The sequence below is a fragment of the Gouania willdenowi genome, chromosome 12 (assembly GCF_900634775.1).
Source record: "Gouania willdenowi chromosome 12, fGouWil2.1, whole genome shotgun sequence".
Lineage (NCBI taxonomy): Eukaryota > Metazoa > Chordata > Actinopteri > Blenniiformes > Gobiesocidae > Gouania > Gouania willdenowi.
The window spans coordinates 33,119,009-33,136,621 of record NC_041055.1 but is presented as its reverse complement, the minus strand read 5'-3'; the positions used below and the strand labels follow the sequence as shown (position 1 = coordinate 33,136,621).

General features: G+C 39.0%; 2 protein-coding genes across 5 annotated transcripts in view; one reads left to right on the top strand and one right to left on the bottom strand.

Annotated features, from left to right (window-relative positions):
* Window positions 1–18: 18 nt before the first annotated feature.
* Window positions 19–2,369, bottom strand: LOC114472962 (nodal homolog). Its single transcript, XM_028462280.1, has 3 exons — window positions 2,156–2,369; window positions 915–1,615; window positions 19–241 (listed from the first exon to the last, which is right to left on the bottom strand). The coding sequence occupies exons 1-3, from the start codon at window positions 2,367–2,369 to the stop codon at window positions 89–91; spliced, it is 1,068 nt and encodes a 355-aa protein (XP_028318081.1). The 3' UTR covers window positions 19–88.
* Window positions 2,370–3,185: 816 nt separating this feature from the next.
* The window catches only part of LOC114472964 (low-density lipoprotein receptor-related protein 2), a 41,257-nt gene continuing 26,829 nt past the window's right edge, over window positions 3,186–17,613 (top strand). For 2 of the 4 annotated variants that reach the window (XM_028462283.1, XM_028462282.1), the window contains exons 1-23: window positions 3,186–3,275; window positions 4,756–4,878; window positions 4,948–5,187; window positions 5,849–5,962; window positions 6,048–6,167; window positions 7,313–7,438; window positions 7,516–7,716; window positions 8,776–8,944; window positions 9,262–9,430; window positions 9,747–9,966; window positions 10,035–10,157; window positions 10,231–10,449; window positions 10,527–10,829; window positions 12,036–12,254; window positions 12,704–12,850; window positions 12,914–13,159; window positions 13,844–14,023; window positions 14,091–14,342; window positions 14,421–14,630; window positions 15,561–15,815; window positions 15,897–16,115; window positions 16,892–17,143; window positions 17,225–17,443. In XM_028462283.1, coding sequence (XP_028318084.1) covers window positions 3,218–3,275; window positions 4,756–4,878; window positions 4,948–5,187; window positions 5,849–5,962; window positions 6,048–6,167; window positions 7,313–7,438; window positions 7,516–7,716; window positions 8,776–8,944; window positions 9,262–9,430; window positions 9,747–9,966; window positions 10,035–10,157; window positions 10,231–10,449; window positions 10,527–10,829; window positions 12,036–12,254; window positions 12,704–12,850; window positions 12,914–13,159; window positions 13,844–14,023; window positions 14,091–14,342; window positions 14,421–14,630; window positions 15,561–15,815; window positions 15,897–16,115; window positions 16,892–17,143; window positions 17,225–17,443 — 4,384 coding nt within the window. In that variant the 5' untranslated portion in view covers window positions 3,186–3,217. The remainder of the gene's footprint in view (window positions 3,276–4,755; window positions 4,879–4,947; window positions 5,188–5,848; window positions 5,963–6,047; window positions 6,168–7,312; window positions 7,439–7,515; window positions 7,717–8,775; window positions 8,945–9,261; window positions 9,431–9,746; window positions 9,967–10,034; window positions 10,158–10,230; window positions 10,450–10,526; window positions 10,830–12,035; window positions 12,255–12,703; window positions 12,851–12,913; window positions 13,160–13,843; window positions 14,024–14,090; window positions 14,343–14,420; window positions 14,631–15,560; window positions 15,816–15,896; window positions 16,116–16,891; window positions 17,144–17,224; window positions 17,444–17,613) is intronic. The other 2 variants (XM_028462284.1, XM_028462285.1) reach the window with 2 other exon arrangements.

Sequence of the window (17,613 nt, the reverse complement as noted above, 5' to 3'; positions counted from 1 at the left end):
GTTTAAACATGCGTCGGCCATTATTGTCGTGTTATTTTAAAAAGAAGTTAAAAGTTATTTACAAACATGTCCATGACTCCCCAGTTTGTCACTGACAGCCACACTCCTCCACCACCATGTCCTCATGACGTCTCATCACCATCCGTCCATCCTCATAGTACAGCGTAGAGAGAGACGTCAGACGTGTTGGTCCACAGGACACACACGGTACCCTGTCAGGGTAATGATGACTCAGCACACCCTGAAACACACCACAAATATGAGCATTATCACAGGAAACAACAACGTTAGTGTCATTGTTATTTTGTGTATTTCCACAGCTGTCTTTTGTGTTTTGGAAGTCATTTCATTCATGTTCTTTGTCAGGTGGTTTCTGAGTCATTTTGTATAACTTTCTCTCATTTTGTGTGTGTTTGGAATGACAGTGGGTTTTTTCTTTCATTTTGTGTATTCGTGTTTGTTTTGGAAGTAATTTTAAATGCATTTGTTGTCCTATTGCATTTTGGGAGTAATTATTGTGTGTTCTTGCTGTGGATTCGTGTATATTTCTTGTCCTTTTGTATATTATTTTGTCTTGTTTTCTGTGTTCTTTTGAGTGACACTGTTTTGTTTTTGTTCTTTTGCATATTTTCTCATTTAGATTATATTTGTAGTAGTTATGTGTGTTTCGGAAGTAATTTGTATGTGTATTTTTGTCATATTTTGTTATGGGAGTCATTTCTGATAATATTTGTTGTGGTTATGTGTATTTTTCTGTCATTTTGTGTGATTTGAGTCGTTTTGTATTCGTTTCTCTTATTTTCTGTGTTTTTGTTGTTTTGTAAATTTCTTTCCTTCACTTTGTTTATTCGTGTTGTCGTTATGTGTGTTTTGGAGGAAACTTTGAGGCTGTTGTGGTGTAAAAACATCCTCACCTGTATGTAGGCGTGGTTAGTGGGGGTGTGGCTGTTAGGGGCGTGGTTAGTGGGGGCATTGCCATTGTCTCCCGCTAACTCACAGCTTCCCTCACAGCGATAAGCGTTGAAGCGTTTTGGATAAATGATCCATGAGCTCCATCCTAACATGTGGAAGTCCACCCACATGTTAACCCGCCCACATGGTGGGGGTCCGCCCTCCTCCTCCTCCATCTTCCTCTTCTCTCTGTGGATCTTCATCTCACTTCTTCTTCTGCTGTGACTCACTAACTTAGAGTGCGTAACTGTGTGTCTGAGTGACGCTGGGGGCGGGCCTACAGGGCCGTGCTTCACAAACACCATCATCATCATCATTGTGGGGTGCTGGATCCCCCCCTGCATCTTAAACCCCTCCTCCTCCACATGATTGGAGGTGGTTTCCAACCAGCGGCGCAGCATCAGCGTCACGTTAAACACTTTCCAGGAGGGCTTCAGAGAAGTGGCCGGAGCCTGAAGGCTCCAGAGGAGGACATGGTGCTCAGGGCAGTGAGTGGGGGAGGGGCACAGGCCTCTGGAGCTGTGGTAGACGTCCAACACTGTACGGAGACGCTTAGTGAAGGCTGGGAGACGGACGTGGAGCTCAGCGAGCTGGACGTGGTCCATCATGGACAGAGGAGAGAGGTCAAAGGTCACGGACCAGTGCTTTCCTTTCTGATAGCAGCCTGAGAAAGACACAGTATAGATAGTAATAATAATGCATTTCATTTAAAAGAGCTTTTCCAGAACCTCAAAGACACTTTACAGGTTAAGATTAAAATAACATAAATAAATACAGTGATGAAAACATAGAAATATAAATCAAAATTAAGACACACGAGTTAAAGGCAAGATCACTAGATAGTTTAAGATCAATACTAAAAACAAACTAAAAATACATTAATTTTTAAATGACAACGACTTTTTGTTTGTAAAGCAGCAGAAAAATAACGGCAAGCATTAGCAACCCTTCACCCAATGGAAATAAATTAAATAAATATTATTAATGTTATTATTCTTTTTCAAATTAAAACAATCTTCAACAACTTTATTCTCAAATATAAATCTAGTTAAAATAAAATGCAGAAAATGGAAGAAAAATAAACAAATATAAAATAAAAAATATCTGATATAAGAATGGGGTCACGATCCACTGAGTTAATGTATAGAAATGAACTTTTGATTATTGTCATCGTGTTAATGAATCTAAATCAGTCTAAACTCACTCTGGGCCTCCATGCTGATCACGGTCTCTCTGTCGGCCTCCGTCCCTCCGCTCAGCCCGGGCCGAGGCACCAGGGCCCCGGGCCGAGGGCTCTCGGTCTGCCGGTAGAGCTGCATCATGTAGCGGTGAAAGGTGTGAAAGCTGTGGGGCTGACAGTGATGAGTGAAGTCCAGCAGCAGGAGGAAGAGGAGGAGGATGAAGGTCAGCACAGACATCATGGAGCTACTGACAGAGGACACGTGACCAATCAGGAGCCGCCTTTTACAGCACGTGCTCTGAGGACCCCGCCCTCAGGTGACCAGGTGATATATTTAATTTAACAAATATATCTAAACGGAATCAAAACATTGTGAATTCAATAATCAGAAACTAAACCAAAATAAATTCAGAGGTCGCGTAAAAAAACAAAATTCCAATAATTTGGTCAATTCTAAATATTTGGTTTGGATCAGACAACTTTTACATTGTTTTTAATTATTTTCAACTCATTTAGAAAATGTGAAAAATATTGCTTCATTGATTAATATCTACACTAATATTTTTCCCCCAAAAAATGTTTTGTAAAAATAAGTTAGCCAAAATAAAAAGGAAAAAAGGGTTTCACTTATGCTTCATTTTAAAACTAAACTTAATCTAAAATATGTTTTCTTTTCATTGTGATTTTTCCCGTTTGGATCCCCAAAATAATTCAGATGTCCTGTAAAAAAAACAAAATACCAATCATCTAGATCTGACAACTTTAACAATTTTTTTTTTTTAATTCATGTTATTTTTCAACTCATTTAGATAAAATGTGAAAAACATTGCTTCGTTTTTAAATATGGATTGCAACATGTTTTATTTTGTGTGTTTTTTAAATATAATTTTTTTTAAAAAAAAAAGCAAAAAAAATCAATAAATATATTTAGGGATAAAAACAAAACAAAATATAAATGTTTAAAATGTATTTATATATATAAAACGTATTTATTTGAACTCTACGGTGTCCCGGACGGTCCAGTCCAGCTGGTTCTGGTTAAAACTGGTTCCATCAGCTGTTGGTGATTGATCTGATGAGGCCGACATGGAGAGGCTGTTCTTCACCTGTTTGATCCTCATCGCCATCATATCTTTAATTACAGGTACAATAATCTGCTTTATTAACTTAACCCAGCACCAAAAACACATAGAGAAGGTTTTAAATGTGTTTTAAAATGTTAAAAACCGTCAGTGTGGACACATAAGGCCGATTGTAAAGTAGCCTAGCACATGCTAAAATAAACAGCTACTTTAGCAACATTTAGCAACAAAACACGTTTTAAAAAAGTACGTGATTTTTTTTTTTTAATGTTTTTTGCCCAAATTTATAGTAATATTGGGAGTTATTTACTTTTCTCGTAAAATGTCTGTTAAATCTAAATTCAATTCAACTTTATTTATATAGCGCAAATTACAACAATAGGCATCTCTATAGCACTATATATTTAGATGTTACATTTAAATCTAAATGTATTGTTAAATATAAATGTGAAATCTAAATGTATTATGTAAAACTAAATATTTAGCTTATATGCTATTCACCAGAAGTATTTGAAATATTTAACATTGACATATTTTTACGAGAAAACTAGATGTTTTTTCATTGTTTTACATGTACTTGTATTCAGAGCTATTTATTTGTTTTAAGAACTTTTTAGTATTGTGTTGACACTGTAAACTTGTTTCATGTACTGCTTCCAGGACACACTTGTTAAAGATATTAGGGCTGTTGCTATTGGTCCGCACCCAGACCACAGACAAAACTGACTATAGTTCCGGCACTTCCTGTGCGCATGCGTTACGCAGGAAGCCGAATGTCGGTAGTTCCGTTGCTGTCGGACCCGTGTCCTTCGAGCTATAGTTCTGTCAGTTTTATTTTAGCCCTAACCCAGGAAATACCCTAAAATGTTTATTTTTTTCATATGTATTTTTAAAGGTGGAGTTTGATGTGTTAAATATGTTAAAGTGGAAAAAAAACCATCAGAAGTGGGATACAAACCCACATCAGCAGAAGAAAAAATCCTTGCGTCTATCGCCTTAGACCACTCGATCATCCTAACACGGTGTTAACATAGCACATTATTTTTCTACGTTACTTATGGAGAAAGTCTAGTAGTGATGGAACTATAGATGGTTTGTCTGAGTCAGGAACTATAGACACTACTTATTATTAATCTCAACGTGGTTCTCTTCACTAAATAAAGGCTAATGAAAAATTTCACAAATACTGCTGTAAGTCTTGTCAAAAGTAACATTAAAAAAAAAAAGTTTTTTTAAAGTACTTTTTTACTAAATGTTGCAAAAAAAAGTTGCTGTTTGTTTCTGCATGAGCCACTTAACAATATGGACAGTTACATGCTGGTTTAAGCTTCAAAATGTTTGAACTCCTATCTGAGATTATGCTTTAAGAATTTAAATTTTCTAAATTTTTTCTGAAAAATAAACAATTAAAATGATATAATTAAATAAAGATTACAATAGTAGCCTAATATTTGATTTAGGCTACTATTCTTTAACCTAAATAAAGAATGAGGGTTTAATTAAGAATCTGTTTTGTTTCTTCTCTGACTTGTTGTGGAGCAGGACAGAGGCTGGTGTGTCCTGGAGGTCAGTGGCAGTGTGATGATGGTCGATGTGTTCCTGCTGATCAGAGATGTGATGGACAAGGAGACTGTCTGGATGGATCTGATGAGATGATCTGCCCTGGTTAGTTAGCACTGTCTTCTCCTGTTGGATAACCATCACACCACACATGGTTCTCCTCCTCCTCTACAGGCTCCATGGACTGCCCTGCAGGTCAGGTGTCCTGTGTAGACTCAATCGGGTGTGTCGAGGCGTCTGCCCGTTGTGATGGTCGAGCTCATTGTCCCACTGGTTCTGATGAGGAGAACTGCCCCACTGTGATTGGCTGTTTGGATTCTGAGTGGACCTGTCGGAACCACATGTGTATCCCTGAGGAGCTGCTCTGCAATGGAGAGAACGACTGTATGGATCATTCGGATGAAGACGGCTGTGGTGAGACAATTAGAATAATGACCAATCACAGCTTTAACGGATCCTCCACTGTTTTTACTAGTTTGGTCTAAAACCTTCTAAATGTCCTTATTAGTAGATCTATGTCTGATAAAACACATTATTATGCACCATAATCATTTTTATTTCCTTTTAAAAACAGGACTACTTTACAGTTTTAGAGCCTGTGTTCCTCCATCTTGAAATAATGTGATTGATGATGTCACACGGCCCCACTGCCTGTAAACATCCATTGTTTTCTATTGAAGTGAAACATTCAGCCTGATTTATAGATCATTTAGTAGTTTTTTAAATAATTAATAGTCGCTCTTTTAAAAAGAAATTAAATGAATATGGTTTTGTTAGATATTGATCTACTAATAAGGACAATTAGAAGATTTTAGGTCAAACTTGTAAAAAGGTGAAGGATCCTTTTAATATGTCACTTATTGCTTGGATATTGTTGGTTTCTTACATATTTAGTATTTTATGTATATGTAGAAGTGCAAACTAGGGCACAATAATGTTGAAATTGCTCGTTTTCCCGCAGAAAATCTGTTGTCCACTTGAGATCAAACTGCTCCTTATTTGGCCCCTGAACTAAAATAAGATCTACGATGTGTAGGCGAGATGATGGAGCACTGAAGGTTGTGTGTATTTCTAGGTCTGTGCCGTGAGGGAGGCGTACGCTGTCCTGAGGGAACGTGTTGGTCGTCTGAACACAGATGTGATGGAACGCGTCATTGTTCTGATGGCAGCGATGAACCCATAACCTGTGGTGAGACTCAGAACTATGAACCAGTGCCACTCAGACCAGTACATAGTCCACTGTGTTCACCCTGTGGTCCTGTGTCCTCACTAAGGTCACGTGTGCTCTAATAACAACGGAGGCTGTAGTCACATGTGCGCAGAGCAGCCCTGGGGGGCTCTGTGCTCCTGTAGGGATGGATTTAAGCTATCAGCTAACGGAGCGCTCTGTGACGGTGAGTGATGATCACTGACACACTTTGAAAAGGGTTCACACATTGCATTGTGGGATATGGTGTATGATATGTTGAAAAAATGCATCGATTGCACAGAAGCAGAAATGTTTTATGGAAGATTTGGGAAGAATGTGAGTGAGGAAAGTTCAGAGAAGCATTGTTTATTCTTGTGGTTTTAAGGCAACTTTAGATGGATTCACACACAAGAATTTAGTCAATCTGAAGTCTGTACAGACACACACATAATGACCAAAAATCAGGTGTGTGAGGTCCATAATCTACACACACACACACTAAACCACAGTGTTCACAAACTTATTTGAGTCGTGACTTCATTTTTAAATCACTAATTTCTAACGATCCCATAGACTTTTGTCTAGAAGTAGTTTTTGATAATAATTAATGTTACAAACGGAGTAGCCAGGATTACTGACCTCAGATATTTTTATACTGCATTTTATTTTAACTACATTTTTATGAGAAAGTTTAAATATAGGATACAGTTGTTTGGTTTTTATTGTGTGTGATGTCTTAATTTGAGAAAGAACAATTATTATTATTTTTAGAAATACAACCATCAGTAAACTTATTTTTTTTACCATATACTAGACTTTTCAGGTGAACCCATTTTAATTCCAGGCATCCCCACATGGGGTCCCGACCACAAGGTTGAAAAACTTGCATTAAACCATTTTGTCCATCGATCCTCCTAGAACGAAATCTCACGTATTCAAACGAGAAAAAATAAAATATATCGGTCAGCCATGTTGGAGATATTTTCACGTGATGCTGCTGAACTCTGAGATCAGAATTTTAAAGTTTTCCTTAAACGCATCATTCCATGTTCCTCAGTCTGCTGCTTTCTGATTGGCTACATAATGAGTCGGGAGTTGTCGTCTATCCTCACACACACGAGGAGTTTAATGTTTACTTATTAAATCAAATTTTAATCTGTGAAAACAGCAGAAATGTCAATGTGGCTGAATTCTTTTGGGATGAGAACAACTTTTGGATAAAATGAAGCTACAGTTTGAAACTAAACTGTTACATTGTCTCCTGCAGCTTTAAAGTTTAATGTTGATCGTCCTGTTTTATGGCATTTTCTAATTTAATAAAAACACTAACGGTTTAACTGTTGTTCTCAGATGTTGATGAATGTGCATCATCGTTTCCTACGTGTTCTCATCACTGCATCAACACTGTGGGGTCGTTCTACTGTCACTGCAGAGATGGATTCACACTGCAGGAAGGAACCATGTGTGTGATCTCAGGTACAATGGAACTGTACATCTAATAATGTGAGCATTTGTAATGTGTAGAAAGAGTAACTTTTTGCTTTTTTTTGCAGATAACTCTACTTTGTTGCTAACTGTACAGATGAATTATCTGGGATTATTAAATGTGAAGTCTTCACAGTTTAAAGTAATCCAGACTTCAGTAATGAATCCAGTGGCTCTGACCTTTGACCTCAGCAGAGGATGGTTCTACTGGGCCGACAGCAGCAGCATTTATAAAAGTGACGGACGACAAAGATGGGCAGTGTTCACTGGTGAGATAGAACTGAACACTTTAATACACGCATGGGGAACAGGTGGACAGGGAAATACACGAAAGAACAACAAAATATACATTATTTACTGGTGGTGCAACAGATCATCATTGATTCGTGATCCGCACAGATCTCTCTCCAAGGATTGGCACGCACGTAGTCCTCGGGTTGGTTGATTTAAAAAAACAAACTTTTTTAAATGATTCGTGCATCATTAGTAATGCCTCGATGAAGCCTGTTCCGTTTGCGACTAGTGTGTGTGACAGAGTGTGGTTCGGGCTCCTGGTAGTGTATCTGTGTGTGATTGCTTGAGAGTTGGAGAGTGAGACAGACACACACACACACACGGGGGGCGTTTATGGCATAATCATGGCATAACCATGATGCCTTTGTCCATCCATGTCTTTTAAGGCTCTTATTAAATACATATCATCTCTTGTCCGGATGGCCATCCTTTACTATTGTAAGAATTTTAAATGATTAACTCAGATCTACTTTCTTTTGCTCCTTTCATGATGAGCATAGACTAGTTTTAATTCCCTCTGTTTAAAAAAGAAGGTGCCATGCCTTAAGGTTTTTTCCCATACACTTGCCTGTTTAAAGGATAAAGGTGTCATGCCTTATATTGCCTTTAATTTGTTTTTATGATTCAAAATTTTATTTCCAAAAATGATCTGAACCGTGAGTTTTTTGATCCGTTGCACCACTAATATTGACAAAAAAATTATTATGGAAACAGACTAAAAAAAAAAACTATAGAACAGTTGACAAAACTAATCACAAAAGACTTCAAAGATACACAAGAGCAACAAATACACTCATTTATGACAAGGAAATATATAAAACACAATGACTCTTAAGAATACACAATTACTCCAAAAACACAGAAGCAAGGCTAAAAATAATGAAGCACAAACACAAGAATGACTAGAAATAAATACACAATTATAGAAAAATACACTAATTGGCCACAAAAATACATGAAATGACTCCAAAATCCTGTCTGATTTATTTCATACACATCAAAAATGATTTAATAATTTCATCTTTTCTCAAAAGGAGAGCCTGGAATTCAAAGTTTGGCTTGTGATTGGTTGAATGGAAACGTGTTCTGGACCAATCAGAAGACAGCTTCTATCTACATGTTGGCAGTTGATGGGAAAAGTTTTACGACCGTGTTGAGCAGGAATATCAAACCGTTTGATCTGGTGCTCTTACCTGTGGAAAGGTGTGAATAAAACAGAATATTTCAGTATTTGTACTAAATATAAAACAGTTTTTTTCAGTGCCTTATTCATTTTATTTATATATGTATATTTCATTTGGAATACTTTCTACATAAGATAATGTTTAGTGTATTTTGATCTGGTTCTTCTTTCCTAAAACTAAAATAAATGGTCAAACAAATTCAGGTTCTAGATTAATTTTTTTAAATAATTTATATTAAATAGGAGATGAATATAACCAGTCTCAGGTGCTTTTAATGTATTATAATATATTTCTGTACTGTTCTGACTAATGCAGCGTATGGACTCTGTTTTCCAGCCTGATGTTCTGGATCAACGTGGGTTCGGGTGACGGCGTGACCCTGGACAGGTCCTGGATGGACGGCTCTGGGAGGAGCTCCATGTCTGTCCTCACTGCTCAGTCTGCTCACAGTCTCACTGTGGACGTGACTATTAGGAGGTTATACTGGATCAGTGACTCTAAGAGGGTGAGTTTGGTCTGACCAATGGGCTCACAGCTCTCACTGAGCTCATAGAGCGACATGGGCAACAGGTGGTCCGGGGCTAATTTTGTCCAGCCCGCCCCGTTAGTGATCTTACAAAATACACATGACTCCAAAAACACAAAATTAAAGAAAAATACTCAAATTGACTTTAAAAACACACAAGAACAAAAACACAAATCAACAATACAAGAGAAAAATCTACACAGAACAATAAAAACATACGTATAGAAACGTTCTGTGACCCTCACTGTGATTGTTTTTTATTACCTGTTATTGATGATGATCTCCGGACCTTTAGTCCATAGAGACGATCAGAACGGACGGGACCGGTCGGTTCTCAATCACTGGACTGTTTAACCAGAGGCCTGCACTGGGCCTGGCCGTGTTTGGGAGTTCCTTCTACTGGGTCGATGACAAAGGACTGTGGAAGGTTCTACAGAACCAACGGAACCAGAAGATGATCAGTGAAGCTCCACAGACTCTGATGATGGTTTATCATGAGCTCCAACAGCCCAAAGGTACCAGCGTTGGTGTTACAGTGAGTAAATACGTGTCCCATCACACCATGTGTCCTCCTCATCCTCAGCAGTTCTCAGTGCGTGTAGAAAGTCCCCATGTGACTTCTGTCAGCTGACCAAAGCCAACCCTGCTGGATTTGTGTGTGCGTGTCCAAACTCTAAAGTACTGCTGCTTGATGGGAAATGTGAATGTAGGTTTGGTTACATTTTTATTGTCTTTATGGTGCAAACATTATTCTATAAATGTTTTCTTCTCTTCCTCAGATTTTCGGTTCTTATATAACACAGATAGAAACATCAATCTGTTGGAGTTCAGAGACAAAGAGCTTCATGAGACTCAGCTTTTTAAAACCAGTGGAGGCATCGGGTCCTTTGACGTGGACTGGTACAGAGACCTGTTGTACTGGACCAACAGAACTGGGTTCATTCAGAAAACCAGTTTCCCTCAGATGAAGTTTGATGTGATTCAGACACCTTCACCAGGTTAGTATTATCTACTCTGTAATGGTTTATGATGAGTCAGGGTTCAGTTTACCATCCTCCTCCTGTTCCTCCATCAGTCTGCTCTCTAACCGTGGACCAGAGGAGTGGGAGTATCTACTACATGTCATGTGACCAGCATGCCATCGGCACAGTGGACGGTAGCTTCTCACGGTGGATTCACCGCTCCACCAAACGCATTGAGAACCTACAGCTGGACTGGCTGAGGGGCGCCCTCTACTGGCTGGAGGAGGACATGCTCTACCACATGAGGACATCAGCGGGTAAAGCTCAGGAGCTGCTGCAGATATCAGGAAGTCTGAGAGGACCAATCAGCTTTGACGTCAGAGCAGACAGCCTGCTGTGGAACACCAGAGGAACGGGTGAGAACGTGCTGTTAAAATCATTATAAAGTGTCTGGAATATGTGTGTGGAGGTATGATAGGTGAGGTACAACTTTTATTTCATTATTTTTAAAACCTTTTTTTATTGGTAATAAAGATCATTAACACTAAACACACAAAGTAAAAGCGAGAACCTAAAAATGTATCAGATATTATAAGAGCATTAAATTGTTTAACTGCATCAGATATGGACCAGAAACTTAATTGTAACATGGAACTAAAGTGTAAAAATTATGGTTTTTGTCGTCATGGAAGTGGAACAAAAAGTTTTAATTGCTAACTTTAACATTAATGTCCTTTTTTCTTAGCTTTTTTGGTTATTTCCTGAATTTTTGACTGCTGCACTTTTACTTTTGTTTTTTGTGCAAGTGATTGGTTTCATTTTGTTTGCGTTTTGATTTATGATGAAATGTTAATTGCGTTATTAGACATGTTACTTACCCCTACTTCATTTCATACGTGTACTGAATTTTCTTAATGATTGCTTTTTCCTGTATTTCAAAATCAGTTTTTTATGCAGGTAATGAGCTTAATCTACTTTTTGATTTATTCTGAAATGTTACTTTTTAGAATTTCTTGAACTAACAGGGAACAAGTTATTTGGAGGGCAAAGGTTTATTCTATACATTTCTAATTTGTGGTGTTAAATGTAGGGATGCACAGTATTTGATTGTTGAAAATAATGCCAAAATTTTTTTAAACTATCCTACTTTAACACAGTTATTGACATATTAACATTTTGTTTAATCAGTATCTATGTCAGAGTTACTTATGACTGAAAAAAGTGTAAATTCAGTGAAAAATGCTACTTTGAGATTAAGTTTCTCATCTTTTTGATTTCATGAAGTTAAAATGTAAATTTTTTCTTTTAAAATCATGAGTTCTGCCATCATATCAAATTAATTTTCTAAGCCTTTATAGGGACTTATTGGTCTGATTATAACAAAGAGTTAGAGCTGTGAAATGTATTGATTAAAAAACTAGTATCGGATTGTATCGCCTTCATCTAAAATCTGATATAATGTTTTTATTGTGGGTTTTTTTTGTTTTTTTTATTTTATTAATTGGTAAAATATTTTTCTGTGAAAGGTTAAAACGTTGGTTAATAATAAATGTTGCTACTGTTTAATCGGCTAATACTAAAGGTAGCAATATTTTTAACATGTTTTTTATTAATTGTTTTAGGGTTGACGACTATGAGTTTACTGCAGGAGAAGAAACATGAAGCTGGACGAAGGTGGAACATCTCGGGCTCCATCATCGCTGCCTTTGAACCGTTTCTTTTGTCTATTGATCAAAACAAACTGACTTTATGGGATCGACGCAACGGGACGAACGTTGGAGGATTTACTGTGAGAGACCACGTGTTCACTGTGATTCCTGTTCTCTGGAGCGTTCACACAGGTCTGTTAAACTGAGATTAACACCAGCAGGAACGCACGTCACATGATCAACATTCATCAATATTTAGAATGACCAATCAGAGCATTAACACAGGGTGTGTTTTTGTGTATTTGCTGTGGTTTTAATTACTTTTCTGCCTTTGTCTTGTGTGTTTTTGGATTCATTTTGTCTTGTCATTTTGTAATTTTAGTTTTTGTGTATTTTTTGTCTCCTGCAACTTTTGTTAATTTTGTGTTTGCATCTAATTTAATGTTTGTGTATTTTTAATTCCTTCCTTCTGGGGGCCACACATTAGTACTGTTGTCCACCCAATGAGACAATGCTGTTTTCCTAACATCCATTAATGATAGCTGACAGTTTGTGCAGCTCTTGAGTTGAACTTTATTTTGAAAGCGTGTCTAACACAAGGCTTTACCCTTACCTCATCTTTTTATTTATTTTGTGCGTAGGCGCGCCTCCTTCCCGGTGTGAAAAGCCATCGTTGTTGTGTCGTCACTCCTCAGTGTGTGTCCAACAGATCCAGCTGTGTGATGGACATCTGGACTGTCCTGAGGGAGACGATGAAGAACAATGTGGTAGCAGATGTTCATCGGAAAGTAAGAGATAATCGATCCTAATCAATACTTTGAGACTGTTCTCTAATGATTTCTCCTTTTCAGAGGACTTCCAGTGTAAGGATGGCAGTAGCTGCGTTCCCATTGGTCAGCTGTGTGATGGAGTCTCTCAGTGCCCTGATGGATCAGATGAACGCAACTGTTCGGTTCTGCAGCTTCATGTGAAACAGAAGGAGCTGAAGTGTCGCTTTGGTTCCGTTCCCTGTAAAGACGGATCAGTGTGTATATTATACAGTCACGTGTGTGATGGAGAGAAGGACTGTGACGATGGATCTGATGAAATACAATGTGGTGAGTTTTACGTTAGTCACTAAACCTCACTGCTGTAAACCAGTGGTTCTAGAACTTTTGAGTGTTTCCCACTTTGAACAAAGTTAAACTTTTTCAGAGAAATAACATTTTCACATTTATTGAACAGGGAACAGTTAACATCATTTCATAATAAACTAATCACCGGCATGAAAAAATGTTAGTGCATCAGAAAAACACAGGAAATAACAAAACATTGTTTGCAATCTGTGCAAAAATGATTAAAAACAAAAGATTTTTAGTCGTTTAGACCTTGTTAATTTGTGTAATTCTGTTGTCATTTTGTTTTTCTGTGGTTTTTTCTGTTTTGTTTAAATTATTGTCTTTCTATTTTTGTGTAATTTGAGTAGTTTTGTTGTTTTTTGTAAACTTTGTATGTTTCTGTTTAATGTAATGTATCTCTCTGTTTTGTATTTTATTTCTGTTTTGTGGGGTGGTTTTAAGTAGATTTGTCTGTTTGTAAATTGTATGTAATTTTGTAGTTATTTTACATTTTTTTGCATTTTAATTATTTGTCATTTTAAATCAATGTGTGATTCCCACCCCCCCCCCCCCCCCCCCCCCCCCCCCCCCCCCCCCCCCAGGGGATGCAATCACACATTGAGAAGCACTGCTGTAACTTAATAAAACTTTAATCTTACTTCCTCTGTTCTGTTTTTCATGAAGGCACTTCACCAGAGGTTGTCCTACCTTCTGCTGTGACTGAGGTGGTCTGCAGTAGCCCCCACCTCTTCTGTCCCTCCACCACAAACATCTGTATCGCCCCACACCTGATCTGTGACGGACACAAAGACTGTCCTGATGGATTTGATGAAGCGCGCTGTGTGAAAGAATGTCACTCTAAAGGTGAGCGACCAATCACAACATGATGATAATTAGATAGGTTTATAGTAAATGACCCCTCCCCCCACAGCTGACTTCCTGTGCAGAGACAGAAGGAGCTGTGTCTCTGAGCGTAAAGTGTGTGATGGTCGCTCTGACTGCAGCGACGGCTCTGATGAGGTCAACTGTCCCAGTGTAGCTCCTCTGGCTCCTCCTCAGAAGAACACAGTGAGGTGTCGTCTGGGGTCCAGACTGTGTGGGGACGGGACAGAATGTGTCCTGAACAGTCACGTCTGTGATGGAGAGAGAGACTGTGGGGACGGATCAGATGAGGATGGATGTGGTCAGTGACTTTAATCAATGTTAGAATTATTAATGCATGATACTGTGTTGTGTTCATCTGTTCTGGTGTTTATTTCAGAGAGTGCTGTACCTTCTGAGGACAATCAGTCTGACTCTCCTGCTCCAGTGGAACCATTGACTGATGTTCCTACCCAGCCTCCATGCACCAGTCCTTCAGTTCTGTGTCCAGGTTCTTCTTTATGCCTCAAACCATCACAGCTGTGTGACGGAAAGATCGACTGTCCTGATGGATCTGATGAGAAATGTGTGCAAAGATGTCCCTACGCCAGTAAGACTTTATGAAACCTCTGCTAATGTCTTTATGCTCCCTGTGTTACCAGTAGACTTCTGGTCTCGTATGGTGTAGAATTGTGAATTCTTACAAACCCAATTCCAAATCTTTCTGACCTAAATTGAATACACTGCAAATGCCAGGTAAATGTATTTGTATAGTGCATTTCATACACAAGGCAATTCAAAATGTTCTACATGATTATAGAGTGCAGCAGAAACATTTAACAGTTCAAAAATCAATAAGAGCTTTAAAATCAGCAGTAGAAACAATATGATAAAATTCCCTCAGTCATCAGTGAAGACTGATTTAAAAATGTTCCATGTGATGCTGACTTTAGCTCTCAAGTTTGTTCCACTTCTTCTTTGCAGCATAACAACTAAAATGTTTGCTGTGAACTTTAGACTCCACTATCTGACCTGTGTTCATAGATGTCAGAGACCTGCTGGGTTCATACCTGACCAACATTTCACTGATGGATTAAATTTTAGTCTACTCTGAGGCTGACTGGGAGCCAATGGAAAGATTTTAAAACTGAACTAAATTAACATCAAGGAGTGTGCTTTTTAGTTTATTAAACATTGCCCTCTGAGCTTGTAAATTCCAAGCATTCAAAGAAAACCTCACCGATAACAAGTGCAGGAGTCCAGAAGCAGGCGTTTCTTTAAGCGACATGACCAGAAGACCTGACTGTGGCAAAGGCTACCGTTCTGAGTTTGGGCATCTGGATTATTAAAGAGCAAGGCATCGACAACATAGGGAATTAGTCCTAAAGGAAGCTTATAAAGGCTCAACAGAAGGTGTCCAAGAACAGAGCCCTGAGGAACCCCACAGGGTTCAAAGCATTTGCAAATCAGGGTTCTGTCTTTATTTTCCTTTTTTACAACATCCCAACTTAAACGAACGTGTGTTTCCCTCCTCCCACAGCTGACTTCCTGTGCAGAGACAGAAGGAGCTGTGTCTCTGAGCGTAAAGTGTGTGATGGTCGCTCTGACTGCAGCGATGGCTCTGATGAGGTCAACTGTCCCAGTGTAGCTCCTCTGGCTCCTCCTCAGAAGAAGAACACAGTGAGGTGTCGTCTGGGGTCCAGACTATGTGGGGACGGGACAGAATGTGTCCTGAACAGTCACGTCTGTGATGGAGAGAGAGACTGTGGGGACGGATCAGATGAGGACGGATGTGGTCAGTGACTTTAGAAAAACAAACGGCACTAACTCAACGATAGTGATGTCACATTACTGGATGTTTTTCTGATTCTTTTAGAAATGGTTGTTCCAGCGTTAATGAAACCTGCTCCGCTGAATGACTCTCCTGCTCCAGTGGAACCATTGACTGATGTTCCCACACAGCCTCCATGCACCAGTCCTTCAGTTCTGTGTCCAGGTTCTTCTTTATGCCTCAAACCATCACAGCTGTGTGACGGAAAGATCGACTGTCCCGATGGATCTGATGAGAAATGTGTGCAAAGGTGTCCCTACGCCAGTAAGACTTTATGAAACCTCTGCTCATGTCTTTATGCTCCCTGTGTTACCAGTAGACTTCTGGACTCGTATGGTGTAGAACTGTAAGATCTTAAAACCCCAAATCTTTTCCAACCAAATTCAATTGGAATACATTACAAAGGCATGGCAAATATATCTGTATAGCGCATTTCATACACAAGGCAATTCTATGTGCTTTATACGATTAAGAACATTAAAATCAACAGTAAAAATGTTAAATCAACAATAAAATGATACATTTCGCTCTGTCATAGTCAGTGAAGACTGTGATTTAAAAATGTTCCATGTGATGCTGATTTCAGCTCTGATGTAGGTTGTTCCACTTCTGATTTGCAGCATAACTAAAATGTTTGATGTGAACTAACATCTCACTGATGGATTCACCTAGTCCAGTTTTAGTTTATTAAACATTGCGCTCTAAGCTAGTAAATTCCAAGCATTCAAAGAAAACCTCACCGATAACAAGTGCAGGAGTCCAGAAGCAGGCGTTTCTTTAAGCGACATGACCAGAAGACCTGACTGTGGCAAAGGCTACCGTTCTGAGTTTGGGCATCTGGATTATTAAAGAGCAAGGCATCGACAACATAAGGAATTAGTCCTAAAGGAAGCTTATTAAGGCTTAACAGAAGGTGTCCAAGAACAGAGCCCTGAGGAACCCCACAGGGTTCAAAGCATTTGCAAATCAGGGTTCTGTCTTTATTTTCCTTTTTTACAACATCCCAACTTAAACGAACGTGTGTTTCCCTCCTCCCACAGCTGACTTCCTGTGCAGAGACAGAAGGAGCTGTGTCTCTGAGCGTAAAGTCTGTGATGGTCGCTCTGACTGCAGCGATGGCTCTGATGAGGTCAACTGTCCCAGTGTAGCTCCTCTGGCTCCTCCTCAGAAGAACACAGTGAGGTGTCGTCTGGGGTCCAGACTGTGTGGAGACGGGACAGAATGTGTCCTGAACAGTCACGTCTGTGATGGAGAGAGAGACTGTGGGGACGGATCAGACGAGGACGGATGTGGTCAGTGACTTTAGAAAAACAAACGGCACTAACTCAACGATAGTGATGTCACATTACTGGATGTTTTTCTGATTCTTTTAGAAATGGTTGTTCCAGCGTTAATGAAACCTGCTCCGCTGAATGACTCTCCTGCTCCAGTGGAACCATTGACTGATGTTCCTACCCAGCCTCCATGCACCAGTCCTTCAGTTCTGTGTCCAGGTTCTTCTTTATGCCTCAAACCATCACAGCTGTGTGACGGAAAGATCGACTGTCCTGATGGATCTGATGAGAAATGTGTGCAAAGGTGTCCCTACACCAGTAAGACTTTATGAAACCTCTGCTAATGTCTTTATGCTCCCTGTGTTACCAGTAGACTTCTGGACTCGTATGGTGTAGAACTGTAAGATCTTAAAACCCGGCTTTTGGTTCCATATCATGCCAAATTATTTTGGTACAATTTTTATGCAAATTAGTATTTAAGTTTCAAA

Excerpts from the sequence above, each read along its gene's own strand:
- LOC114472962 (XM_028462280.1), bottom strand. The coding sequence starts at position 2,369 with ATGTCTGTGCTGACCTTCATCCTCCTCCTCTTCCTCCTGCTGCTGGAC. Across the intron at positions 1,616-2,155 it reads GATCAGCATGGAGGCCCAGA|GCTGCTATCAGAAAGGAAAG; the intron begins GTGAGTTTAGAC and ends TGTCTTTCTCAG. Across the intron at positions 242-914 it reads CTAACCACGCCTACATACAG|GGTGTGCTGAGTCATCATTA; the intron begins GTGAGGATGTTT and ends GGTGTGTTTCAG.